The sequence below is a fragment of the Cantharellus anzutake genome, assembly GCF_015039405.1.
Source record: "Cantharellus anzutake strain C23 chromosome Unknown EI90scaffold_9, whole genome shotgun sequence".
Classification (NCBI taxonomy): Eukaryota; Fungi; Basidiomycota; class Agaricomycetes; order Cantharellales; family Hydnaceae; genus Cantharellus; species Cantharellus anzutake.
The window spans coordinates 285,482-309,727 of record NW_024066959.1 but is presented as its reverse complement, the minus strand read 5'-3'; the positions used below and the strand labels follow the sequence as shown (position 1 = coordinate 309,727).

At 48.6% G+C, this 24,246-nt stretch overlaps 10 protein-coding genes across 10 annotated transcripts; 8 read left to right on the top strand and 2 right to left on the bottom strand.

The window, feature by feature from the left end:
• Positions 1–1,047: 1,047 nt before the first annotated feature.
• Positions 1,048–3,476, top strand: EI90DRAFT_3152071 (cytochrome P450 monooxygenase CYP63; the record flags this gene model as incomplete). Its single annotated transcript, XM_039065772.1, has 8 exons — positions 1,048–1,337; positions 1,398–1,586; positions 1,640–2,282; positions 2,347–2,515; positions 2,579–2,880; positions 2,934–2,961; positions 3,023–3,180; positions 3,243–3,476. The coding sequence occupies 8 exons, from the start codon at positions 1,048–1,050 to the stop codon at positions 3,306–3,308; spliced, it is 1,845 nt and encodes a 614-aa protein (XP_038919832.1). The 3' UTR covers positions 3,309–3,476.
• EI90DRAFT_3144449 (uncharacterized protein) lies at positions 3,468–7,322 on the bottom strand (the record flags this gene model as incomplete). Its single annotated transcript, XM_039065145.1, has 12 exons — positions 3,468–3,520; positions 3,578–3,741; positions 3,796–3,931; positions 4,023–5,133; positions 5,191–5,577; positions 5,650–5,883; positions 5,937–6,208; positions 6,264–6,705; positions 6,757–6,876; positions 6,930–7,106; positions 7,163–7,240; positions 7,290–7,322. 12 exons carry the CDS (start codon positions 7,320–7,322, stop codon positions 3,468–3,470), a joined length of 3,207 nt encoding a protein of 1,068 aa, XP_038919831.1.
• A 29-nt stretch (positions 7,323–7,351) lies between these two features.
• On the top strand, positions 7,352–9,277 carry EI90DRAFT_3279671 (mitochondrial pyruvate dehydrogenase E1 component beta subunit). Its single transcript, XM_039066696.1, has 8 exons — positions 7,352–7,481; positions 7,563–7,962; positions 8,010–8,221; positions 8,272–8,519; positions 8,573–8,702; positions 8,758–8,904; positions 8,955–8,987; positions 9,097–9,277. The coding sequence occupies exons 1-7, from the start codon at positions 7,428–7,430 to the stop codon at positions 8,967–8,969; spliced, it is 1,206 nt and encodes a 401-aa protein (XP_038919830.1). The 5' UTR covers positions 7,352–7,427; the 3' UTR covers positions 8,970–8,987; positions 9,097–9,277.
• A 486-nt stretch (positions 9,278–9,763) lies between these two features.
• Positions 9,764–10,369, top strand: EI90DRAFT_2640919 (uncharacterized protein). The gene is made up of 3 exons (XM_039053377.1): positions 9,764–9,992; positions 10,059–10,151; positions 10,216–10,369. The coding sequence occupies exons 1-3, from the start codon at positions 9,875–9,877 to the stop codon at positions 10,251–10,253; spliced, it is 249 nt and encodes an 82-aa protein (XP_038919829.1). The 5' UTR covers positions 9,764–9,874; the 3' UTR covers positions 10,254–10,369.
• EI90DRAFT_3042674 (uncharacterized protein) lies at positions 10,328–11,087 on the bottom strand. Its single transcript, XM_039059204.1, has one exon. It carries the CDS (start codon positions 10,843–10,845, stop codon positions 10,486–10,488), a length of 360 nt encoding a protein of 119 aa, XP_038919828.1. The 5' UTR covers positions 10,846–11,087; the 3' UTR covers positions 10,328–10,485.
• Positions 11,088–11,216: 129 nt separating this feature from the next.
• Positions 11,217–12,839, top strand: EI90DRAFT_3279669 (BAR domain-containing family protein; the record flags this gene model as incomplete). The annotated part of the gene is made up of 9 exons (XM_039066695.1): positions 11,217–11,320; positions 11,430–11,540; positions 11,594–11,714; positions 11,772–11,976; positions 12,046–12,166; positions 12,218–12,256; positions 12,308–12,431; positions 12,482–12,570; positions 12,620–12,839. The coding sequence occupies 9 exons, from the start codon at positions 11,217–11,219 to the stop codon at positions 12,636–12,638; spliced, it is 933 nt and encodes a 310-aa protein (XP_038919827.1). The 3' UTR covers positions 12,639–12,839.
• A 420-nt stretch (positions 12,840–13,259) lies between these two features.
• Positions 13,260–15,921, top strand: EI90DRAFT_2640378 (beta-tubulin). Its single transcript, XM_039053376.1, has 14 exons — positions 13,260–13,360; positions 13,561–13,594; positions 13,682–13,697; positions 13,750–13,804; positions 13,863–13,924; positions 14,030–14,143; positions 14,196–14,404; positions 14,463–14,483; positions 14,535–14,714; positions 14,771–14,819; positions 14,879–15,042; positions 15,100–15,332; positions 15,399–15,515; positions 15,573–15,921. The coding sequence occupies exons 2-14, from the start codon at positions 13,562–13,564 to the stop codon at positions 15,628–15,630; spliced, it is 1,311 nt and encodes a 436-aa protein (XP_038919826.1). The 5' UTR covers positions 13,260–13,360; position 13,561; the 3' UTR covers positions 15,631–15,921.
• A 211-nt stretch (positions 15,922–16,132) lies between these two features.
• Positions 16,133–18,700, top strand: EI90DRAFT_3152067 (beta-tubulin 1 tubb1; the record flags this gene model as incomplete). The annotated part of the gene is made up of 13 exons (XM_039065771.1): positions 16,133–16,165; positions 16,248–16,372; positions 16,430–16,491; positions 16,545–16,691; positions 16,755–16,925; positions 16,984–17,033; positions 17,099–17,278; positions 17,331–17,379; positions 17,429–17,592; positions 17,650–17,882; positions 17,935–17,986; positions 18,056–18,120; positions 18,176–18,700. The coding sequence occupies 13 exons, from the start codon at positions 16,133–16,135 to the stop codon at positions 18,216–18,218; spliced, it is 1,374 nt and encodes a 457-aa protein (XP_038919825.1). The 3' UTR covers positions 18,219–18,700.
• A 222-nt stretch (positions 18,701–18,922) lies between these two features.
• Positions 18,923–20,540, top strand: EI90DRAFT_3286995 (uncharacterized protein; the record flags this gene model as incomplete). Its single annotated transcript, XM_039067035.1, has 7 exons — positions 18,923–18,993; positions 19,147–19,208; positions 19,271–19,367; positions 19,428–19,888; positions 20,101–20,118; positions 20,167–20,244; positions 20,408–20,540. Exons 3-7 carry the CDS (start codon positions 19,314–19,316, stop codon positions 20,538–20,540), a joined length of 744 nt encoding a protein of 247 aa, XP_038919824.1. The 5' UTR covers positions 18,923–18,993; positions 19,147–19,208; positions 19,271–19,313.
• Positions 20,541–21,294: 754 nt separating this feature from the next.
• On the top strand, positions 21,295–23,064 carry EI90DRAFT_3286994 (uncharacterized protein; the record flags this gene model as incomplete). The annotated part of the gene is made up of 5 exons (XM_039067034.1): positions 21,295–21,433; positions 21,738–21,784; positions 21,930–22,040; positions 22,189–22,373; positions 22,407–23,064. The coding sequence occupies 5 exons, from the start codon at positions 21,295–21,297 to the stop codon at positions 22,651–22,653; spliced, it is 729 nt and encodes a 242-aa protein (XP_038919823.1). The 3' UTR covers positions 22,654–23,064.
• Positions 23,065–24,246: the final 1,182 nt, after the last annotated feature.

Sequence of the window (24,246 nt, the reverse complement as noted above, 5' to 3'; positions counted from 1 at the left end):
AATCACGAAGAGTCTGCATCGATACTGCCTCTTTGAACCCTTTGTATGCTTATTTCATTATTTATTACGACCCCGTGCACCCTATACATTCATCCACTTTCAAACTTCCGTATCCCATAGTCACCAAGACCGTCAATTGGAACCAGCTCCGAGTGGTCTGTTGCTCGATCTCAACATAATCATAGTTCTTGTTCAAGTATTGTTCCAGTACCTGTCGATATCATGCACTGGTATCTTTGTGTCGCAAAGTAGTAGGTTAGATAGAGCGCGAAGTGTTGGAATAAAAGTGACTTATACGCTGAACTAAAAGTTACCTAGGGATATGTATGTCGCTAGTATAAGACGAAAAGCGAGTTTATCGCTGGTGGACAAATCTTTAATACATGCTGCGAACAAGATAGTGAAGGAAATTACTAACTCACCTCAGTCCCGTAACATTGTACGTGAACTGAGGAAAGGTCGGGTTGTCCAATAATAGGCGAAGATCCAAGACGCCACACGACTCAACATCACTGAACGTGAGTTGGTCATAGCGTACGCCATAATACCAAGAATTCTAACAATAAATCAAATACAATGTATCAGGACACAAGACAGGAAAAAAACTATCTCACCTCAGTTCCGTGGTACGTGAACTGAGGAAAGAGGTAAAGAGAGTTTCTCTTTATAAGTGAGGCGCTTTGAATAGCGCACAAGCATTTACCATGCAAGAAAGGTAACACAACGCCGCGCTCACAGCGTACGTCGAGCTCCCAAGAAATTCTACACGAAGCACCCTCAGATCGGGAATAGGTCGACGGTGCACGTACCTTACATAGTAAAGTTTTTCTTGTTGTGGTGCTTGTAATTATATAAATCAACCTGCATTATTTAACTTCTCGCCACACCTCAACTTTTATCAGTTCACGCGGATTGAGCTGGGGTGGTATCTTGTCAGAACCGTTCACTAAATAAATACCAGCGCCGATATGAGACCAAAAATATGTTTGAAATGTCCAATGGAGCGAGCCCACATTTCGGCACCTTGCGGTTCCCCCACTCGCTCAAATGCAATCTCACATCAATTACCGTCTTGACTTCCTTGTATTACTTGCGAATATCTTCTTGCCGCCGACCGTGTTGGTTTATGGCTTGCTGCTGTTCGATGTGCTTCCCTATGTCGTGAGGTCAAGTTCATTCCTTAGGATCTCCTCCTATCTTCTCGTATATCTGAGCTACTGGGCTGCCAATGTCAAGTACAAGCAGCTTAAGAATGAGCTGGAGGCATCGCGCCGAGGGAGCGTCATGCCGGTGCGCTTGAGAGGCAAATGGCCAGGCAATATAGACGTCGTTGTGGAGTGCGTATTATTTTGTGTGATCATTATACTCGATCCAGGCCTAGACCTGAATCACCCCAGTGCCGTCAAAAGCTACAGAACTGGATATGCACTGGAGTTCTACGAAAGACGACTCAATGAAAACAACTGTGACACACTGAACCTAAGGTTCTTCTGGACGGACCTGTACTTGACGAGGGACAACCGCATTATAAAAACCGTCCTCACCACAAACTCAAATTTCGGAGTTGGGCGTTCCACCCAGACTCAGTAAGATTCACCCTAAGCTAGTCGATTGAGTGACTGACGTTAGTATTGTTCAGAATGCATGACCTATTTGGTGATGGCATTATTATGTGCCAAGGAGAGGCATCAACAGCACATCGGGCTCTCGTTCGGCCCTTCTTCGGTGGGTATCTGCCGTTCAGGGGAAAAGGCACTTTCATCATGAACTCGACAGCACGAGAGCGTTCAAGGGATTTCCAACTTTCCGATCGATATCTGCAGAAATGCATCGGGGCTATGCGCAGCCGCGCTCAGTCAAATAAGCCAGTGGACTTTCAAGACATATTCCGGCGTTTCACATTCGATGTGGCAGGAGAGTTGTTGTTCGGGACTGATATTGTTAGGACCTTGGACGAACCTTTGCCAGAACCAGAGCAAACCACTGTAGAGGATCAAGAATCTAGCGCGAAAGGAAGTTATAGTGAATTTGCCCGTGCATTTCATCAGCTTCAAGTGCTTACGCTGGACCGTCAACGTTCGAGTTACTTTTGGCCCGTCAAGGAGTTCTTCAAGAACAAAACCACTACGTATACTCAAACGGTGGACTCATGGATCATGCCCCGTGTGATGGAGGCGCTTAACAAGAAGGAACTACGAGAAGGCGATGCCAAGAGTGACGAAGCTAGCTTTGTTGATTATCTCGTTGACTCTACTGGGGACTTGAAATTCATCAGAGACGAGGTTCGAAATGCTGCCTCTGATGCAGTGCGATGCACAAGCTAACTCATGTTTGGTGGGGGCCCAGTTGCTCAATGCGTTGATAGCTGCAAGGGATGACTTGGCGTCTCTTTTCACATTCGTCATGTACGCTCTCAGCATTCACCCTGATATTACTTCGAGGCTACGAGCGGAAGTGATCGACACCGTGCCTGAAGGCTTACCATCATTCGATCAAATTCGAGAGATGAAGTACTGTAAATTCGTCGGCGACTCCTATTCCCGCAAACCCTAAAACTGATTGCTCGCTACTATTCCAGTACGGGCCGTTATCAATGAGACTCTTCGCCTCTTCCCACCGGTCGTACTCTCGGGTCGTGCTTCGAGGGAATCATTCCTCCTTCCCCCTGATCGAACTTCGGAGGATAAACCCATATTTATACCTGGGAATGATACTCTTATTATCTTCCCATTCTTGCTAATGCAACGACGCAAGGATCTATGGGGTGAAGATGCGGACCAGTTCAAACCCGAGCGATGGTTGGATGAACGTCGGACCATGAATTTCGATTCTTCGGCGTTCCTCCCATTTGGGGTCGGACCCAAGAGGTGCTTAGGACAAGTAAGTGCGTCCATGGCGGCGACATCAACTGATAGTGAATCAAACCTATTCAGAGTTTCGCATACCATCATACTAGCTTTGGTAAGCGTTAAGAGCTTGGATCTGATCAAGTTTTGATATTGATATTCACCCATATGATTAGTGATCATTCGGCTTTTGCAAGTTTTCGATTCCTTTGAACTACGCCAAAAAGACGGTGCTCCACCTGGTTCCTGTCCTCCAGATTCTTGGCGTAATGCGGGAGGGAGAAAAGCCATTGAACAAGTATGGCCAAGGGTTGCTGTCGCATTATTTGCACAGGTGCGTACGTTTCGCTTCTGGGGAAATCTCGCGAACATCCAACGTGGTTTCATTGGTTACAGGGTGGCTTATGGATAAAACCAGTTGTCGCTTCGCAAATGGCTCAAGGTTCAAGACTGGAGTCCTAATGATCTTGTTTCAGGTTCATTTGTGGATTTCAAAAGCTGCCATTCGTACTGGGCGTCCCGTAAGATAGCATCGACTCATTCAGCGTTAGTGCCAGCACGGAGGTCTCGGGGGATGATAAATTCCAAGCACATTAACGCGAGATAAATTGTAGTAGCGGGTTAGGTCAACATTGAATGCATTTCGCCTTCTGTTGGGACTCTTGCGATGATACCTGTCTCGTTGAGGCAGCCATTAATTTTGAGATACATCAAATGAATATCGTACACACCCTTCGAGAAGGCTGAGGCGATCGCAGCGAAGCCTTGACTATCCACATTATAATAAAACAGGTCAGGCTGCTTGGCAAATTCCTCGTTATCTCTTCGTATCTCCCGAATTAGGCTGTGATTCTTAGCGCAGTTGGGGCACTCTGTGTCATGGTCACTGAGACACCTAGGAAGAAACTTGTTTGGTCTGCCCTATGACTCGGCAACGCTGTGCACGCACCTTTGGTGATAGCTATGATTACACATGAAATGAACACTGGGAAGATCCAATTGTCCTCCGCACGCCGAGCACCGAGTGACATGGAATATTCGAGGATTTTCTGCATCTGAAAGCTCAGCGATTTCCTGGAGTTTCGCTTTCGTCTCCCCGCGATAGGACTCAACGAGCTGACGATCCTGAGAAATCGCAGAATCAGAAGTCGTTGAAACGTTAGCAATAAAAACAACTCGCAGCATCAATCTCTTCTCGGGTTTCAGCTATGCGAGTCATGAGCCATTGCTTGACCAATCCCACACTTGCGACGTCGTTCCTGCTCAGGACTTGGATCACCACGATCGGAGGCAAAATCTTCTCCTGTTCAATGTAATCAAGTATGTTCTTAATATCCGCAGAGTGACGGGACAGGAGCGCTGGGCTGGACGTAAGAAAGCGGAGCACGAGTGAATAGAGATGTGCATGCTGTGGACCGTATAATGTTAGATAATTGATCACTCGACTAGAAGCGTCCACTGCAGATGGGTCATTAGAATCAATCTTGTCCGGGGAATTCGCACGATCCATCCAGAAACGAAGCACATCTTCATACATCCCCATTTTCTCCCAGAGAAGAACCAGCCCTTCGGTGAAGGAATGCGTTGAGCAAACGATTAATGCGTGGGTTGGATCATACAAGAATTGATCATCATTCTCTAGAACGTGCATTGCCTTCTTCCTGAGCAAGGTCCCGTTTTTGGAATCCGAGCCGGAGTCCGCTTCAGAAGCAGCTGAAAGGTAGAGTTCGAGGAGAGTGTTCCATACAGCGGTTTGACTCTGCGCGTCCTCGCCAGGGTTAGGCACCCTCCCGCTTTGGGTTATTGTATGTTCCAGATCGACTCTTTTGTTCCACTTGCGGAAAGCAACAGCCTCCAGAAAACGAATGAAGTAGTCTGGGTGCTGTACAAAATGCGCGAAGAACTGGGATGGAGATGGGCGCTGAATGATAGGATTGGAGCCCTTTGCTTGAGCAGGTGCGGATGGTCCTGAGATATCCGAACTTAATTGTTGTACGTCAGCCTGATCGTGGGTTCCAGGATGGATGTGGGACGCTGGATGAGGTGAAGAGAATTGTCCTGCGGCAACATTGTCCGTTCCGGTCGAGCGGTTTAAAGTAAGATATGGCAGGAACGGAATCCCAGAAGAGGCTCGTTGGTGCGAAGTTCCGTTGGGAGCGGCTCCCGATGGAGTTTCGGTGAGCTGCTCTGGAGCTGGCCCAGCACAGATATCAACTAAAAATTGCATTGTGTCCTCTGGCAAGTTGGATAATAAGATCCGACCATATCGCAATAGATTTTCCGAAGCCTTGCAAAATCGGTTGAGAAGCTTGAGGGATCACAACTGGAGATCGGTACTTGCCACATCAATGGACAGCTCTTTCAAATAGACCAAAGCATCCTCAAAGTTCCCCGCATCATCAATTTGGATTCTGAGGTAGTCGTCGTGTCTCGAATACTTCTTCGCTAGAAACCCAGCATGTTCAAAATAACCCGCTTGACGACAGACACGGATAGCGGTATCTAGATCAAAGGGCAATTCGAATCTTGACGTCGTATCCCCGCTGCCTGCATCTCCTGGCTGCTGTTTCGGCAAGGAATCCATCTTGATAAACTGGGACAGGCACTCCGTATCGCGTAACTTGGTGTACGTATTCAGAAGCAAAGTCGTGTGATCCGAGCTTGCTAGGCCGCACGCGTGAAGCTCTTGAAGATAGGATGCAAGGTTGTGTATTTGTTGGGCATCCAGAAACTGGCTCGGGGACAGGTAAGGACAACGAGCCGCAGTCAGACTCCTTGTCATGAACGCCTGCTAATCTCGCACCTTCCGAATGACATAGCTTGGCTGAACATGGCCAAGTGTCTTGATGAATTGGTTGATTGCCTCATCGTAATTACCCTTCAAATAAAGATGATCACCGTATTGCTTGCGAATGGAGGCAACGCCCTCCTCGTCCATCCCTTCGGATTGGGCCAGACTAATCGCAAGTAGGTATTGGGATTTGCTGAAGAGAATAGCAAGTTTTTGTACCGTTGGTTTCTCCTCGAGTCGAAACAGCTGCACGGTATGTCGTTAAACTTAGCCTGATGTCTCACCGAAGGTCGTGTTACCTTGCCATCATTTCCAATTATATACACGGAATCACTATCGCACACCACATCCCTAACGCCCTCGATGAAAGCACTTTCGGAGTACGCGGTAAACTTGTTTTCGAGATTGTAAACAATCACTTTGCTAACGTCAGTTTGTGGGGCAACCGTAGGGATTGCGGCCCTCGCGACATAATTACGGACTGTTGCTGGAGTGGATGCACCGGTTGGGAAGAAGGGAGGGGAAACCATAACAAGGTAATTTCGGAAGGAGCGAACCAGCGACTTTGGCCCTGGGTCGTGGCGTTATTTCAGATATGCCTTGCAGGACAAAATGCAGTTGCTTACATTCTACAGCATAGCATGCGCCTCGCCCTGCAGGAGTGCACATATAGATAGCTTCATCCCGCGCAACAGCCATCTCTCCTAGTTTTTCATTGATGGCAGCGCAGCCGAGACCACATCCTATGTCATCAACCAGGACAGGAACGCCGCCGCTCCCTTTTCCCAAAACCAGATATGACAATATTCGATTGGTAGTGACGATAAACAGATGCAGCAGCTCCTTTCCAGACCCATCAGCGGCTGATGAGGGTGGGGAACTACGAAAGGCCAAACCAGTTATAGGCTCATTGCTGTTCTCATGGATAACTTTGGGTTTTGGTAAAGCAGAAAGCGAAAGAGCACCGGAGAAGAGGGACTGGTCCAAATGACGATAAAAAAGAACCGTCCCGTCACTCACACCTACTGCAAGATGAGAGAGGGAAGGAGAAATCGCAATCGTAGACACCTAAGCAAGAGTGAGCAAGGAATGCTGTAGGGGCTCATTATATTTGCGGACCGGAAACGGCTTAGGACCCAAGGGTACTTTCGCAGAGCGGAGGAGGGTAGGTTTCCCTGTCTTTTTATCCTTGTGTGTGATGTCCCAAACCTTCAGCTGAGGGATTCTGCTCTCCTCTTCCTGAGCAGACGCGGTAGATAAAGTTCACATTCTTAACCACCGAAATGGCTCACCCCTATGCTGACTAAAATCCCCCGGCTTTCTGCCATATGCGTGACACGTCCATTAAGGAAAGCTTGCCAACTGTGGAGCTTAACCCAAGTTCGGTCCAGAATGTGCACAAGTCCATAGATGTCGGCTATTAGAATCCCAACTGATGATGAAGCCGTTACGGATATCTCGGAGGGCGACTTCGAGTCACAACATCATGAATCACAATTTGGTCTGACGGATCCTTGTTGCTTACCCGAACGACTTCAGGGGAGCTCGCAGCATCGTTTACATCCTTGACTGAAGACAAATTGAAAAAAGAAAATTGGCGACTCTACAACATCTATTCAGCGTGAATGGCGCTCAGGTACTGAAGCTCTTACTAAGGTGGTCGTCGCCGCATCGCTTGCAGCCATGGCTGCAGACAGGCAACGTCACGTGGTGGGACGCTTTGTCGCGAAAACGCGTCTGGGAATTGCCTCAATCCCCAATCTCCGTTCCCCAAGCAATTTGTGCTCATCATGGCCAGCCTTGCGCGCCTAATTGCTCGTCGAGGGGTGAGGTCCTCTAGGCTGGTGCGCATCTCTCCATTCTATTGGCCGGCAAACCACACAACTTATGCTTCGTCACGATTATTTTTATTTTTATTTTTACAGACCATTGCCCGAGGTTTGCAAACAACAGCAGATACCACATCGTTAAAGGGGCAGGCACCAGAGGCCAAGGATGAGCCCTTTACCCTCAAGCTCCACGAGGATTCGTTCCACTCATACCGATGCGACCCGCCCTCGCTTGATGTTGAAGTGACGAAAGACATGCTCATTGGGATGTACCGCAACATGACGACAATGAGGCGAATGGAAATGGCTGCTGATGCTCTGTATAAGGCTAAACTCATCCGTGGTTTCTGCCACCTTGCTATTGGCCAGGAAGCCGTCGCCGTTGGCGTTGAAAATGCCATTACTCCTCAGGACCTTCTCATCACTGCATATCGCTGCCATCCTTTTGCTGTCCTTCGTGGCGGAAGTGTGAAGGGTGTATTAGCGGAGCTACTAGGCACGTCTCCTGTTTGACATACGTGTGCGACACTCAGCTTGTACCAGGTCGCCAGGCTGGCATGTCGAAAGGCAAGGGTGGTTCCATGCACATCTTCACACCGTCATTCTTTGGTGGGAATGGTATTGTGGGCGCTCAGGTCCCTGTGGGCGCTGGTATCGCGTTTGCAATGAAGTACTCAAACAAACCGGTCACCACATTTGCGCTGTATGGAGATGGTGCCAGTAACCAGGGTCAAGTCTTCGAAGCATACAACATGGCAAGTGATACAATCTCTATAATATCAAGGTAACAACTCGTTCGTTGTAGGCTAAACTCTGGAATCTTCCCGTTATTTTCGTGTGCGAGAACAATAAGTACGGAATGGGCACCTCCGCTGCTCGTTCCTCGTCAAACACCGAATACTTCAAGCGTGGAGACTTAATACCTGGTCTCCAGGTCAATGCGATGGATATCATTGCCACGTATCAAGCTTCTAAATGGGCCAAGCAGTGGACTCTTGATGGAAAAGGACCTGTCCTTTTGGAATTCGTGACATATCGTTATGGTGGTCACTCGTAAGTTGCGTCAGTCGCAACTCCATATTCTGATACTATTGCACGATTTTTAGGATGTCCGACCCTGGTACAACTTACCGCACTCGTGATGAGATTCAGCGCATGCGCAGCACCCAAGATCCTATCAAAGGCCTTCAAAAATATCTTGAGGACTGGGGCGTTACCACAGAAGAAGAGCTGAAAGTAAAGTGTCACTAGGCCCTCTAACATTCCTTCGCAATTCACCAATTTCCACCAGCGTATTGACAAGCAAGCCAAAACCGAGGTTGACCAGGCAGTCGAGGAGTCGAAAGCATCTCCCGAGCCCGTACCAAAAGACCTCTGGACGGACATTTACTATCCAGGAACCGAACCTCCTTACATGCGTGGTCGGGAGCGTGAAGAGGTAGATCAGCTTACGTTCCACTCCAACTTTCTAATAACTTGCCTCCTTAGGTCCACCGCTATTGAACCACGCTCAATTTGTGAGTTAGCTGCTCGGCATTTTTTATGCTACTAGGCCTCTAGAATAGCCCACATTTTAATTATATCTTTCTGCTGTGGGATATGTGTTGAATATGGAATCGTCAGCTAATAATCCGGGAATCAGCAAAGGGAAACACAATAAGAGCCAAAGCGAGATAGAAGACCTCGACTACATTAGGGAAAGGCCTTGACTGCCCCGCTCCCGCTGACAACTTCCTCTGTCCTGTGGGAACCCATTCAACAATGGCCACCATGTCCCCCGTTATCATGAATGCGTGCGTCGTTCGACGCCCGGCCTACCCGAATTTAATTTAGTCTTATCCCTATGAGAATTCATTCTGAGTTTATTGAACGAGCACTGTGAAGGTGCCAACTCCCATTCATGAAACACCTACAGTGAAGTACGTGCCTTCTTGGCTCCCCTTCGCCGGGTTCAAACGTAAGGCGTAGGTATGGGCCGAGGTGACTTGTAATTGCACCGAGATTCCCTTCGAGAAGGTGGAACGAGATATTGTACGTAGACAATGACATACGGCGTCAGAGGAAAGTTTTCATTAAATTTCGTTACAAGGTTGCGGGCGTGGACAACCGTTCATTTAGTGCAGTTATAGATTCTAGAAGGAAAGTGGATCCTTAAGTGGCTTTTCGGCTTGCTGGGTGAGTAGTCCACCGAACTTGCGATCAAGGTAGAAGCTAATGCATGTAAGCGGAAATCCTAACTTAATCAGTTGCAGGTGCCGGGATATTTCTACCGCAGCGGTTGTCGCATTTGGGTTGGCGATGGTACTGAAGCCAGAAATCCAACAGAAAGCTCAAAAGGAAATTGACATCGTGATTAGGACTGCCCATTCTATCCGAGTCAGTACCATCCGGCTCGACGAGTTTCTCTCATGATACCGCCATTGCGTAGCCGAGACCAGTTCCCATATGTGCAAACCATTTTCAAGGAAACATTGCGGTGGCAACCAATGGTTCCGCTTTCTGTACCATACCGGCCGGTTCAAGAAGGTAAAAGCCACAAGTGCGATTATAATAATATTCACAATTGATCCACTGTATGTCTGTTAATTCCAGAGGTTGTCTCACTCATCCATGCTCAAACCTCCCATCCTCACGATGTATTGCCTACCTTGAAACTCAGTGTGCTACTGCCATTGCTAACTGATGGTGAGCATCGCTATGATCCTAAGCACTGAGTCTCAGGTAGATGAGTCCATTTACCCTGACCCAGAAAAATTCGTTCCGGAGCGATTCGGGGTTCCGACATGAAAACAGTCAGCCCGCCAAATACTATAGATCCGACCTTTGTCGGTATGGGAGAAGGTGGGTGATAATCAGGTACACGTCGCGTTCGCTACCTCGTGTCAATCCGACTTTGTCCTGGACTGCATTTCCCCGACGAATTGATCTGGCTCGCCATCGTTACGATATTCGCGACTGCAAATATCAAACGGCTGAAGGACGCGAGACCACACCAGAAGTGTGGAATCCAAACCCAACTTCAAGTTAGCCTAAGGACCTTACACGTCCGAAAAGGGCGCCTCTGCCATTCCGATACTTTGAAGTCCCGATCTGCATCGTCACAAGTCTTAGTTGCGGGACTTGCTCCGATCCAACGGCATGAGATAGATGATGGAGTACACCGTTGTGGAATCCAGCTTCGTGCCTTCTTGCTTGTAAATGTATATTTATGCGTAAACATGAAGGAACATTTCCACGGATATCCCTGGGTTCCCCCACAAGGGGATTCACATACGCAGTCATCTGTACAAATGGTACCCGAACAGTGAGGTGTTTCACCACCCAGAAAGAGGGCGAAAACGCCGATTGTACTTATATCGAGCCAAGCAGCTGTGGCCATTCGGTATCTGGAGCTGGATGAGCCAATCGACCTGCACCATCCGCTGTCTATTTGCAGCCAAAAATTATGTAAGCGGGTAATCAATTCTTCCCTTCAAGGGACACATGTCCGCCACATTAGAGTAATGCTGTGCAGGGGCTCAAAACCAGACCGCCGCGGCTGCTGGTGGGCTTTCCTGAAGATAGCGGATCTGTAGGCCACGGCCCCACACTAAATAGGCCCTTAGCGACCGAAACCGCGGTCGGGAGAGACTTTGTGACTTTGTATGACAGAGCTGAGGCTACTTGCTTCCGGTGGCTGTACCCGATCCTTGCCAACGACGTTCTGAACTTGAGAGCCACACCCTCGTAGTTTATTCCAACGGCAAGAAAATGAACGGTTGGAGCAAGATCCAATCGAGCATATCGGGGCTGCAGCTTGGTAATTCTGCCAATAAGTTCGCTAAGGGCCTCCAAAGTTCTGTTCAAGCAACCAGGTGTGACAAAGTTTCTATGTTCCTTTCCATACAATCCTTTATACGTGATGTTGATGTTTTGGTATGATTCGATGCTTACATTCCCTTCCTCTACCCTTCATTGATAAAGGGAGCGACTCGGCGCCGTAAACCCTGAGGACATCACGGAACTTCCTTCTGAGTACAGGGAGTTAGAGGCGCGAGTTGACGCGTTGAAGGCCGCCCATTTGGCATTCTTGAAGTAGGGACGTTGATTTTTGTTATTTTATAAGTGCAAATGTGCTGTTCTACAAGGATCGCCAAGGTCTACGCAGATAGCTCCTATGATTATCCGACACAGATTCAAGAGTCTCTCGGGGAGTTTGGCGCGACCGTTTCACACAGCTTAACTACCTTTGCTGCTACTAACCTTAAGGTGAGCCCAATGTATACATTAGTTTTATAGTTTGCTAAAGATTTTGCGACATTTTAGGGAACGGCACTCCCCGTTCCAAACCCTAGTCCGCCAACTTCCCCGACAGTGAAGACGCTTCCCCATGCCGTCTCAAGAGGAGCCGCCGTTGCTGCTAGAGCTCTGGAGGCACCTGGAGGCCCGGAGACGCGCCTCGGGCAAGCGCTGAAAGAATACTCTCTTGCATATGAAAAGATTGGCGCTGCCAGGCTCGATCAGGATGATGGTTCGTTTTTATGAGCATTCTGCGTGATGGGTGATTTTTGGTTGGCTTAAACTTCTCATTCGTTGGTAGCCATTGTCAATAGGTTCTTAGCACCATGGCAGGTGACGCTGAACAACTCGATCACTCTTGCTATTAAGGCGAGGCAAGCCGTTAGAGTAAGCCGATTGGAGCTCGACGCTGCCAAGCAAAGGTACCTGCCATTTATAATTCAAGTTGGCTGGGCGCTTACCTTATCACACAGGCTGAAGGGTGCAATTGGCCCTAAACAAGACCAGGCAAAGTGAGTCATTGATGTCCCAGTCTACGCCCCGATGCTCAGCGCGTTCACCAGACTTGAAGTTGAGAATGCTGAGGATGATCTCGTCCAAAAGACAGAGGTTGCTATTCAATTGATGAAGACGGTTCTTGAGAATCCAGAGCCTATCAAGAATTTGAATGAGCTCGCCAAAGCTCAAGTAAGGCGAACCCCTCGTCGTCGTCCCCTGTGATTCACCGCTCTCCATAGCTACTGTACCATTCACAGATCACTGAAACCCTCCAAGCAGTCCAAGGCGAGATCGAGGAGCTCGCTGTAGCCGCTGAGGGCGAGTACAGGTGTGTAGATGCAAAGTCCGCGCATGACTTCCCTTACCGGTTTGCATAGAAAATCGCGAGACCACTGAGCGTTGCGTAAACAGTGGTACAAATCATGATGGATGGACAATATTATCCTCATTTTCATTTTGCTATGACGTTTGAATTCTCTTTCGCCCAACTGCTAGTGTTTTGAAAATATGCAGAACTAGTGCGGATCGTTGTAGTATGTACAAATGATGGCCAGAAAGAGCGGTACAGAACAACAGAGAGTTCTAGAAAATTGGGTCAGCTTGTGAAACCCCGGACCATGATCAGGCGAGGGGCAGACAGACTCAGGAATCCCAAGCGGTTGTAGGGAAACGTGGTAATTGTCACCATCGCTTGTTTGCACAAGCTCGGTCTGGTGCACAGCAGTCATAAAGTTTACTCATCATGGAGAAGAAAAAAAGGATATGGGGTGGAAGATGACACTCACGGGAACAACTTCAGCATATCTGGCTGGCAAAGCTCCAGAGAAGATTTTATACCTGCTTCCGGAAACTGCCATGAAGTCGACTGCAGGCATGATATTCACTGTCGTATTTGCTTCAAATTTCTGTTTTGGCCTGAAGTTCATGCATAGAGTCGCTCGACTCTATGAGTGAATTCTGGACAAGTGCGGCAACAGGATGGGAGATGCAAATGCTCTCGGAGTTAAACGGATTTAAGACATGGTCCGAGAATTTGAAGCTCCGTTTCAATCAGAAATCTGCCAACTTCCTCAATTTCTCTTCGTCAAATCCATCACCCAGCTGGGATTCTCTTAAACGTAAGTCTCTTAAGCATTTGACACGCGTCGTCCACTGCGATGCTTGTCATTGGACATGCCATTTGGGTCTTCACGTCATCCGACCCGGGCTGCTACTCGAAACATGACACGATCAATCTTCGGACGCGCCAAAATCGCGTGTTTCTCTGACTACTTTATGTCGCTTCTTGATTGCTCACAATTTCGGTATTCCTTTCTAGCATGCGCGAGATCGTCCACCTCCAGACCGGTCAGGTATGCTTTGCGGTGTGCGAGTGGTACGTTTTGCGGAAAACTCACAAATTTTTTTCAAATCACTCGCTGTCGGCCTGATTCCGCCAGTGTGGCAACCAAATTGGTGTGTGTCCTTGATCACACTATCTAGCATGTGGCTCAATGACTTTTTTCAGGATCCAAATTCTGGGAGGTTGTTTCAGACGAGCATGGGATCGATAACGATGGAGTGTCAGTATTTAGCAGGCGCGCTTTCACATTTCTTGTTGACCTTTGTGCCCCTTCGCAGGTACCGCGGGACTTCCGACATCCAGCTAGAAAGGATAAATGTTTATTACAACTCGACTGGAGGTGGGATTCTCGCATTGATCACACTAGTCCTTCGCCTAAAAGTTTCTATCAAAAAAATTTCTCGACACACAGCGAATAAATATGTTCCACGTGCTGTTTTGGTAGATCTGGAACCTGGTACCATGGACTCACTTCGATCTGGTCCTCTGGGTGGTCTCTTCCGCCCCGACAACTTTGTCTTCGGGCAGAGCGGTGCTGGAAACAACTGGGCCAAAGGCCGTGCGTCCTATCTATTCCAACAGCCTTATCTAGATCCCTAATTTGGATATAGACTACACCGAAGGCGCGGAGTTGGTTGATAGCGTTCTGGACGTGGTGCGAAAAGAAGCCGAGAACTGTGACTGCCTGCAAGGGTTCCAAATCACACATTCCTTGGGTGGAGGGACAGGGGCCGGTATGGGGACACTTTTGATTTCAAAAATCCGTGAAGAGTACCCCGACCGCATGATGTGCACCTTTTCTGTGGTGCCTAGTCCAAAGGTGCGCAGTGTTTCTGGGCTGCTTTGGGAGTAGCAATCTTATTATCCCTTCATTTTAGACTTCTGACACAGTTGTCGAGGTACAACAAACTCTATATGCATTGAGTTGAGCTTAAGATCCATCCCTTCAGCCTTACAACGCCACTCTGTCAGTCCACCAGCTCGTGGAAAATTCAGATGAGACTTTCTGCATCGATAATGAGGCCTTATACGACATTTGCACGCGTACACTGAAGCTTAGCACTCCGACTTATGGTGACTTAAACCACCTTGTCTCCGTTGTCATGAGTGGCATTTCCACCTCGCTCCGAGTACGTTCAAACGGAATGGTGGCTATTGAAGCACAATCAAATTACTTTTGATTTAGTTCCCTGGCCAGCTTAACTCAGACCTTAGAAAGATGGCTGTCAACCTGGGTTCGTGTTTCATTCATGAAAAAATTTTCAGACTCATTGCTCATTGATCTGCTTTCTAGTTCCTTTCCCCCGTCTTCACTTCTTCATGGTTGGCTTCGCGCCCTTGACTGCTCGTGGAAGCCAGCAATTCCGCGCCGTCACTGTTGCCGACCTCACGCAACAGATGTTCGACGCTAAGAACATGATGGCCGCTTCTGACCCGAGACATGGCCGATACCTCACTGTAAGCAGAGACTTTGAGCTGTATGATTCTTAGAGGCTAACTTTCCCTGCTTCTAAGGTTGCTGCCGTCTTCCGTGGGAAAGTCAGTATGAAGGAGGTGGAGGACCAAATGCAAATCGTTCAGCAGAAGAACTCGTCCTACTTCGTGGAATGGATTCCTAGCAACGTCCTCACCGCACAATGTGATATTCCTCCGCGCGGATTCAAGATGTCGGTGACCTTTATTGGTAATTCAACTTCTATCCAGGAATTATTCAAGCGCGTCAGCGATCAGTTCTCAGCGATGTTCAAGTAAGTCTACCCTGTGGTTTCTGCGGCATCTACTTAATGGTGGACCACTAACTGGTGACCGCACAGGCGCAAGGCTTTCCTTCACTGGTACACCCAGGAGGGTATGGATGAGATGGAATTCACCGAAGCTGAGTCAAACATGCAGGACCTGGTTGCAGAGTACCAGCAATATCAGGATGCCGTGTATGTGCTATTGTGTTTTCCCATTGACTTGAGGTGCTCAACGTCAACCGTTGACAGTGCTGAGGACGATCCCGAGTACGAAGATGGTGCTTATGAACAAGAAGGTCAAGAGTAGATGGTCTTAGCTGCTCCATTCTCCCCTCCAGTTACCCGTTTAAAATGCAATTCCTCCGTTCTCCTCATATTCTTACTCCTTGGTCTCTCTTCTACTCTCTTCTAGTTTGCACGTCAGATGAAGATACCTATACGAATGCACATAACTACGATGTTTCCTTCTCACCCTTTGAAGCCATAAAAGTGTGTCCTTGCCCGAGAGATAGGCGGTCCGTGCGAAAAGATTTGTGCGGATGCAAAGTAGCTGTCCAAATAGAACGCTATTCGAAATCAAATATATCGACATTCCAAGCAAAGCCGAGGTGCACTGCTGCAGCGTGAGTTTTATGAACAACTGGCATACCACTTCCCCACATGCTGCATGCTCGAAGCGATTGAGCCAGCATACCTTCACAAGGGCATCATTTGTTTGGCATTTGGCACGATCTTTCCCCGAACACGGGTCATATCTTTCGTAACGACCCCGTTTCTAACGACGATCATCTTCACTTTTCCCCTTTAGGATGCGCGAGATTGTCCATCTTCAAATTGGCCAGGTAAATGGCCAGGTTTTGCTTCACTTGATGCAGAAACTCAAGGACAATGTTTCTTTCCTTGCTGCGGTTTTCCACTTAACAGTGCGGGAATCAGATTGGTAACCTGACAATTCTTCTCCGTTGGTCCCAAAGTGATAGTTATTCATTAAAAGGTGCAAAGTTCTGGGGCATACTCTCTGACGAGCATGGCATTGAGCTCGATGGCGTGTCAGTCCCTTCAAACGAGTGATTCTGGTGCCTAACCAACAACTACGTATTACACAGATACCGTGGCACGAACGATTTGCAACTAGAGAAGATCAACGTGTACTACAACTCTGTTGGAGGTAATTTTGCCATAGAACTCAATTTGACTGAGTGATGACTTGCGATCATGCAGCAAACAAGTATGTTCCGCGGGCTGTACTCGTGGATCTTGAACCTGGGACGATGGATTCTTTGCGATCAGGGCCATTGGGTAACATGTTCCGTCCTGACAATTTTGTGTTTGGACAAAGCAGTGCAGGAAACAACTGGGCCAAAGGCCGTAAGCCATTCTCAGAGTTTCTTTCTGAGACCACTTCTGGACGCATCGTGCTGTGAACTGCAGACTATACTGAGGGTGCCGAGCTAGTCGATAACGTCTTGGATGTGGTACGAAAGGAAGCAGAGAATTGTGATTCCTTGCAAGGTTTCCAAATCACCCACTCGTTGGGAGGTGGCACAGGCTCCGGGATGGGCACTCTCTTGATCTCGAAGATTCGTGAGGAATATCCGGACCGTATGATGTGTACATTCTCCGTGGTTCCCAGCCCGAAGGTAAGACTACCGTCTAACAGACTTCCCTCCCCTCGCTTATGGAACCCTTTCGATTCAGGTTTCTGATACAGTAGTCGAGGCATGTTCAATAGGTTTCGCCGATTATCTCAGACAGGCCTTACTGTACCCTTCTAGCCGTACAATGCTACGCTTTCAGTTCATCAGCTTGTTGAAAACTCGGATGAGACATTCTGTATTGACAACGAGGCTTTGTATGACATTTGCACGCGTACGCTCAAGCTCCACACACCCAGATATGGCGACTTGAATCACCTCATCTCCATCGCTATGAGCGGCATCTCAACCTCCCTTCGAGTAAGCTGTGGTCTGAGTCTGTTCAGGCTTTCCTCCCTAACGGGCTTCGTAGTTCCCTGGCCAACTTAACTCGGATTTGCGAAAGATGGCAGTCAACCTTGGTGCGTCGTCTCGTCACAATTCCTTTCTGGAGCTACTAATTATTACCAGTCCCCTTCCCACGTTTACACTTCTTTATGGTTGGCTTTGCGCCGCTTGTTGCTCGCGGTGCTCAGCATTTCCGTGGCGTCACCGTTCCCGAGCTCACCCAGCAAATGTTCGACGCCAAAAATATGATGGCTGCCTCTGACCCGAGACACGGTCGATACCTTACTGTACGCTTCGTGCCCAGCTCCATGACCTGACTCGGATGACATTGCCTTCTGTATCAGGTTGCCGCTATTTTCCGTGGTAAAGTGAGCATGAAGGAAGTCGAAGACCAAATGCGGATCATCCAACAGAAGAACTCCGCGTACTTTGTGGAATGGATCCCTAATAACATTCTCACTGCTCAATGTGATATCCCTCCTCGTGGATTCAAGATGTCTGCTACTTTCATTGGTAATTCAACTGCCATTCAAGAGCTGTTCAAGCGAGTCAATGAACAGTTCACTGCAATGTTCAGGTTCGTCATTCTTGAAGTTTATTTGAAATAACATCTTCACACGTTCACATAGGCGTAAGGCTTTCCTTCATTGGTATACCCAGGAGGGTATGGATGAAATGGAGGTGAGGAATCCTTTCCTCCCCCCTTCCCGTTACATGTTTAACATTTATAAAACTTCATGGGCTTCGTAGTTCACGGAAGCGGAATCCAACTTACAAGACTTGGTCGCTGAATATCAACAGTACCAGGATGCTGCGTAAGTTCTCACAGAAGATGAACTAAGGAGAGTTCACGTATCCACTGAATTCTAGTGTCGAGGAAGAAAGGGAGTACGAGGACGAAGCCGCAGAATAATAATCAGCACCTTCGCTCTGTCTTATCCCGAAGTTCACAGGAACTCCCTTGAGCAGCCCTCACATCTCTAGCCTCATCTTTGTTTCGTTCCTTTCCTGCCAATTGCCCCTGTTATCAGTGAGCACATCTTGAATCCCCACATCAATATGATCAGACGCATGCCCAATTTTCTATATGTCCTTCTCCTTCGCATCACATTTTTAGGACCAGATCGGAATAAACCTTTGTTTACCTTATAATCATGTCATACTTTACAAAGGTAGTGCTAAGCCGAACACATTGTGCAAACGAATGGGAACAATTTCAAAACAACCTGAAAGAATATTCCCCAGAGCACATTGAACTCTCGCACCCGCAATCGCACCCCAGTGGAACCCCTTTCACGACACCACAAAGTGAGGCACAACGTACATGTCGCGCGGGCGCATACCGAGTAATACGGGGGGGGGGCACAGAGCTAGAGTCTCCGAGAATGCTTGCCCTCTGCCGCCGAATCATTTACTATGATAGTTTCACAACATCCTTGTGTGCAATATATTTATCCATAGAAGCTCTTATCGTTGATGTAATCAGCTTTCACCTTATTGGACACAATCTGCATGTTGCAGACGAGATCGGTCAGTGCAGTGACAGAATACTGTGCTAGTGAAGTTGAATGTTGGGATGTGCCCGGACTCCTGCAGCGGAGATAGTAAGGCGGCGCTATGTTACAGAATGATCATCGCGCGGAGAGGCGGTGTCAAGTCGGGGGTGTGGGATTTGCGCCGCGTGCAGGGTATGTTGCCGAAACGGCACCATGATAATCCGACCAAGACATTACCAATTTGATGGAAAGATCGGTTTGGCCGACAGGCCTGAGATTAATCTTATGACCCGCAGATTATGCAAAATAGGAAATTAAGTTTCTCATACAGGGGGTGTTGTATAGAGGCCAGCAACAAGCCAAAAACTGGTGCTACATAGACAGCGCAGTTGGGAGCGGGCCGGAAGGTAGGCTGTAGCTGGAAGGGAATTAGTATTTTCTTTGGCGCTGACCGGGATTGTCATCCTAGCCCTATTGAGAAGATACCGAAATCTCCTATAAGCCTCTGAAGGATGGTTCCCCCCCTCTTTCTCCTCAGTTTTCTAGGCGCTCCGCTCAATACCGAGGTTAGAAGTCTTTGATTCATGTGGCCTACATAGCTACTCACCAACATTACCTACTGGCAGGTCACAATGCGATTCTGGAATGCCTTGGTTGCAATCGCTCTACTTCCGATCGTCGCGGCTGATTTCCACCTTGGCGTTGTCACTGCTAACGGCCTCGGCAAGGCCCGACTTTGGACGGTTCTGCTCCCCGGGTCGAAGTCATGCAGAGATGAAAATTTCTCCTGTTTAACCAATGGTTTTCCTAACACTGGCAGATGGTTGCCGTCAGGCATATGCCTTGCACCCCCCTGGGTTAGGCAGGATACGGCCGGCCACGACGGGGTGGCCGTCCAGCTCGGGTCAATAGTAAACGCTACACTTTGCGGGCTTCCCGTTACGGTTTACTCTACGCTTGGCGGGTGGCCCACCTCGAACGGAAGCGGAAAGTGTTGCCCAACTTATCCGAGTACCCCCCATGTGCATTATGCGACGTGTAAAGCCTCCAACAGCGTTATTTACCTCGATTTGTACTGGTGCGATTCGTACGTGTGCAAAGAGACCCAGTGACCAATGCAAAAATCGGGAATCTTCACCTAGCTGCCTGACAAGACTTGGTTGTGTAAGCCAAAAATTGTTGTAAAACACCCTTGAAATGATCAATCACCTGCCACAGTGCCTGAAATAGAATGGTTCCAACAAATTCGTCACATCTATGTATAGCATAAGTGATGGGCACACATGATGGAGTCACAAGGTGTTGGGGAAAAAAAGGGTGTGTATAGTACCTCCTCGGTAACTGCGTTTTCGCACTCTCAGCCAGTTTCTCCGGCCATCGAGTGGCGATGAAGAAGAGGCAGGGACCAGGGAACGATGGTAGTTACACATCGTCAGGCGTGATGTAAGTAATATGTCCCGCATAGTGGTGATCACTGATATTGCATGTTAAACGATATTAGTTCAGTGCGATCGCCGTAGAAATGGTTCTCGAATGATGCTGGCTAGGAAGCCTAATTCGAATTATATGATAAACTCACATTACAAAAAAAGATTGAGTTCAAAAGATATAGCTTTGATTTGAATGGGGCTGCACAAGGGTTGAAGAGGGTCGGATATTGTGCGACTAGCAGCATAGGGCGGATACAGATTGAGGAAAGAGGAAGGGGATCCTCCATAGCGGGAAATACGAAGCCATAGAGGCTGGAGTCTTGCCTACTTGGTGGCACTGGTCAAAAAACTCGCTCGATCGCGAGTTTTTGAAACGCCTACCATTCGTATCTTGGCCTGGGTCGTCGATCGACAGCACGGGAAATTTGAACTAGCGAGTGAGTGTGCTAGACCGGCAGCCTATATACAAGGGTGTACCGCCTGCACAAGCTCACCAAAGGACCTCATGCTACCTTGAACGCGGTTAATGCAAGTACTGACTTTAGGACCATCAAAGTCTAGGTAACCCATTTCAGTGACGTTGTGATGGACCTCATCCGCGAGATGGGTGCTATGCTGGTCCAGATCCGCCGTGGGGCCAGGGGGTTTGTGGTCAATGAATCGGACGGCGCTGAAGCGTTCTCTCCGAGTGAACCTAGTGACCGGCGAAGCAATATTAGCCTGAGGTCGCTCGTGCTATACCCAAAACCAGGTCACCGATAGAGAACATTCGTTAATGCAAGAATCCTTCCCTCAGTTACTACCTTTATCTCTGCTTGTGGCAATTACAACCCATTCGGGTCGCCCAAAGTGTATGGGTGGAGTGGAATGACAGATTGGAAGTCACTATCGGGGATGACGTAGTCATGAGGGCACAGTACAGATCTGGACAAAGTCTCACCAGGAGTGCCAAGAGATATGCGTCCTGCCTTCTTCGCCTCCAAATATAAGTAAATTCCCACTGCTTTATATATCACGTCCTCGCGCTAATGAAGCCAGGCTGCCTGCTTTTGTGGGTTCCGAAATGCTCTCTTGTTTCGCTTTTTGGAAGCTGATGGCAATGAAGGGGTGTCTGAGCTTGGGATGGTGGCTTCTGCGGCATTTTCCAACCAAAGAATGGGGAGATTCTTCCCATATGGGCGACTCCGTTTTTGGAGCCTGCGGTGAGGGGAGGGGAGTCGAGATGTTGTCGGTACACGCCTGCATCGCACTCCCCACATGATCGTGGCGATTTGGGACCTGCCACCGATGGGTGGACTGGATTCCTGGTCCCCAGCGTTGGATCACCACAGAGCCACCGGAGGCTGCTATCTCCACCCGTCGTGATGGCTGGGGGCGATGTTATCACGAGCTTGAGACATTGGACATTGGACATTGAGAATTCAGGATAACGTGCAGGTTGGGGGTTAAGGAGATGGCCATGTTTTTTAGGTTTATTATAATTATATGGGTGATACCTTTTTGCAGGTGAGGTAGAAACGGGAGGCTTTGCAAGTTTGTATCTCCTCGGCATGGTGTAGTTGCTTTGGAAAACTGACGCATTCAGGTCAAAGCAAAGAACAGGGCAGGCCCTTCAACAAGAATGCGCGGGTCGCGCTGTTAATTGATCTATAAAGGAAATGCGCGCTCAGCTGAATAGCCATGCGGATATGGCTGCAGGGCATACCAATAAGGGTGGACACCAAACGAGGTGAGCTGGAACGATTGCTCGGTCGTGTTGCAGCGGGGAATAAAGCCAGGGCGCTGAAGCTTCAAAAGCGGTTATTCTGTGTGGGTATTGGGCACGGAGCGGTAGGGGGCACACGTCGGGTCAGGTTCTGTCCGATTGCACCGTCAGGAATTGACCAGCACTGACCGAGGAGTTCGCGGTCACTCAGACCCAATGTGAATGCGATCCCACTAATCCAAATTGGATAAGGGGGTGGCGTGGAAAACGGGGGTGTGCAGAGGGTTGCGACAACTACCAACAATTCCGCCGGTTGAGGCCGTTTACGCCCGTCCAATGGCAGTAGACGATACACAGAGATTTGATTGCTATTCTGGGGATGTCCCACAACATAGAGCAAGATCTAAGTCTCTGTGCGCGAGTGAGGAGCAGGGCAAGTAGGTATGTGTGTCGCGTAATGCGCCGTTCAGACGAAATGTGGGAACGAGGCGGTTCGTAGAGGTTGTGCCTGTGAAGGGGGCCGTACGGGATCGGAGTGTGAGATCGGCCTTTGCAGCGCGTTGCCTGGACGAAGGAAACGACAACGAGACGCCAGCGGTGCAAGGGTGCAGCCTCCAGCCCTCCTTAGTCGGGTATCTCTACAAAAAGGCTATGGAACTGCACGGGACGTCAAAAGCAATCACCGTTCCACACAGACGACGTAGCTCCATTGGCTGAAGAGCGTGCTTCGACCGCGACGCGCCAGCGACACACTAAGCACCTCCGGTCGTCTTCAGTTAGCTGCGACGAGAGGATCCTTCAGTGATATCTGTAGGGCGATTGAGGGCGAATGCAGGGTGTGTTGTGAGGGGTGTCGATACAGGCAGAAGGTTTGACGAGAGTGCCCTTACCGGCGAGAGGCCTGGCACGGGTAATAAGCCCAACGATAACCAACAGGGACGAATGAGTTTGCGCGTGATGGCCTTGAGTAATGTGGAAAGGAAATGGGGTGCTGCGCAGATTAGATGCGATTTCACAAAACGTGAACGACGGATTTTGTGCCCACCGGATATGACCCCTAATACCTATTGTAATGGATAGGACGCCGAGCCCAAACCAGTGATCAAAAGCCTATCTACAGGGAAACATACGGTCATATCGGGGGCTGAACGCGTCGAACGACGCGTGCATCATTTACGGCGCTTTCAACGATTTGGGCCCGAACGCCTGTTTCTGGGGACATCTATCTCCCCAGGTTCTCACGGGGATAAGGTTCTCCTGCCTAATAAGGTTCATCCAAACGGGCCAACATTTAGTGCACTGCCCATACTGAAGTCTGGGAACACAAGGGTATGGGTTATCACGGTTTCAACTAGTGTATTTCTGTCTGAAAGTGGATCTTTCAAGCGATTTGTGCTTCTTGGCCTCTGTGCAGGCCTGGTTTCCACTTGCGCTAAATCAGAATAGTATTGTATATACCTGATTTCCTACCATTTTTGGATGATCACGACGTTTAACATCGGCTGCAAAGACATTGCCAATTTGATGGAAAGATCGACGGTTTGGCGGCGCGTCAGTTACATAACCTCACATGCTCCTATTACAATATTACAATATCATCCAGACAACTCCGCTAGATACAGCTAAGACGAAGTTAAGCCTCGTTGACCGATCCACGAAACAACAAACCAAGCAGAGAAGACTCGCACGCCAGCAATCCAGATCAACTAGAATACACCAACAAGCGGGGACGAGAGCCAAAGGGTCTTTGGACATGACTCCAAATACAACTGACCAGTTGAATGAAAGCAATATGCCATATGCGACACAAGGCAGACTCTGGAAGGCCAGGGAAATCCTTCTTCAGAAAAGGAGTACTTATGACCCAAAAACCACCAATCAGAACCGTGCGGTCGGGGGGGCGAAGCATCATTGGAAAGCAACGATGGGATGCACCGACAGTCTAAATCTCGAATTACTAACGGTTGTTAATGGAGGCTGGTCACCCGCCTGGAGAGGCCGTTTAAAATAGGAACGTCAATATTATTGAACAAACATAAGTTTTTCATCATTCAGGGGGTGCTGCTGTCGTGGAGAACATCTTTTAGTGCAGCAACAAACCAAAAACCGGTGCTACATATACAACGCAGTTGGCGTGTGCTGTCGTTGTGGAGAACATCTTTTAGTGCAGCGACAAACCAAAAACTGGTGCTACATATGGAACTGGTGCCCACATGGCTTTACTTTTGGCGCTAACCGATGTTTGTTTTATCCGATCCACTACGCGTCCTATTGATAAGGTACCGAAATCTCCTATAAAGCATCTGAGGG

Bases quoted from the DNA above. Each gene is read 5' to 3' on its own strand.
- EI90DRAFT_3042674 (XM_039059204.1), bottom strand. From the start codon at position 10,845: ATGGCCACAGCTGCTTGGCTCGATATAAGTACAATCGGCGTTTTCGCC.
- EI90DRAFT_2640378 (XM_039053376.1), top strand. From the start codon at position 13,562: ATGCGCGAGATCGTCCACCTCCAGACCGGTCAG. The intron at 14,144-14,195 runs GTGCGTCCTATC...ATTTGGATATAG, and splicing joins AAACAACTGGGCCAAAGGCC to ACTACACCGAAGGCGCGGAG. The intron at 14,484-14,534 runs GTACAACAAACT...CCATCCCTTCAG, and splicing joins CTTCTGACACAGTTGTCGAG to CCTTACAACGCCACTCTGTC.
- EI90DRAFT_3279671 (XM_039066696.1), top strand. From the start codon at position 7,428: ATGGCCAGCCTTGCGCGCCTAATTGCTCGTCGAGGGGTGAGGTCCTCT. The intron at 7,963-8,009 runs GCACGTCTCCTG...AGCTTGTACCAG, and splicing joins TGTATTAGCGGAGCTACTAG to GTCGCCAGGCTGGCATGTCG. The intron at 8,703-8,757 runs GTAAAGTGTCAC...AATTTCCACCAG, and splicing joins CCACAGAAGAAGAGCTGAAA to CGTATTGACAAGCAAGCCAA.
- EI90DRAFT_2640919 (XM_039053377.1), top strand. From the start codon at position 9,875: ATGATACCGCCATTGCGTAGCCGAGACCAGTTCCCATATGTGCAAACC. The intron at 9,993-10,058 runs GTAAAAGCCACA...TGTTAATTCCAG, and splicing joins ATACCGGCCGGTTCAAGAAG to AGGTTGTCTCACTCATCCAT. The intron at 10,152-10,215 runs GTGAGCATCGCT...ACCCTGACCCAG, and splicing joins ACTGCCATTGCTAACTGATG to AAAAATTCGTTCCGGAGCGA.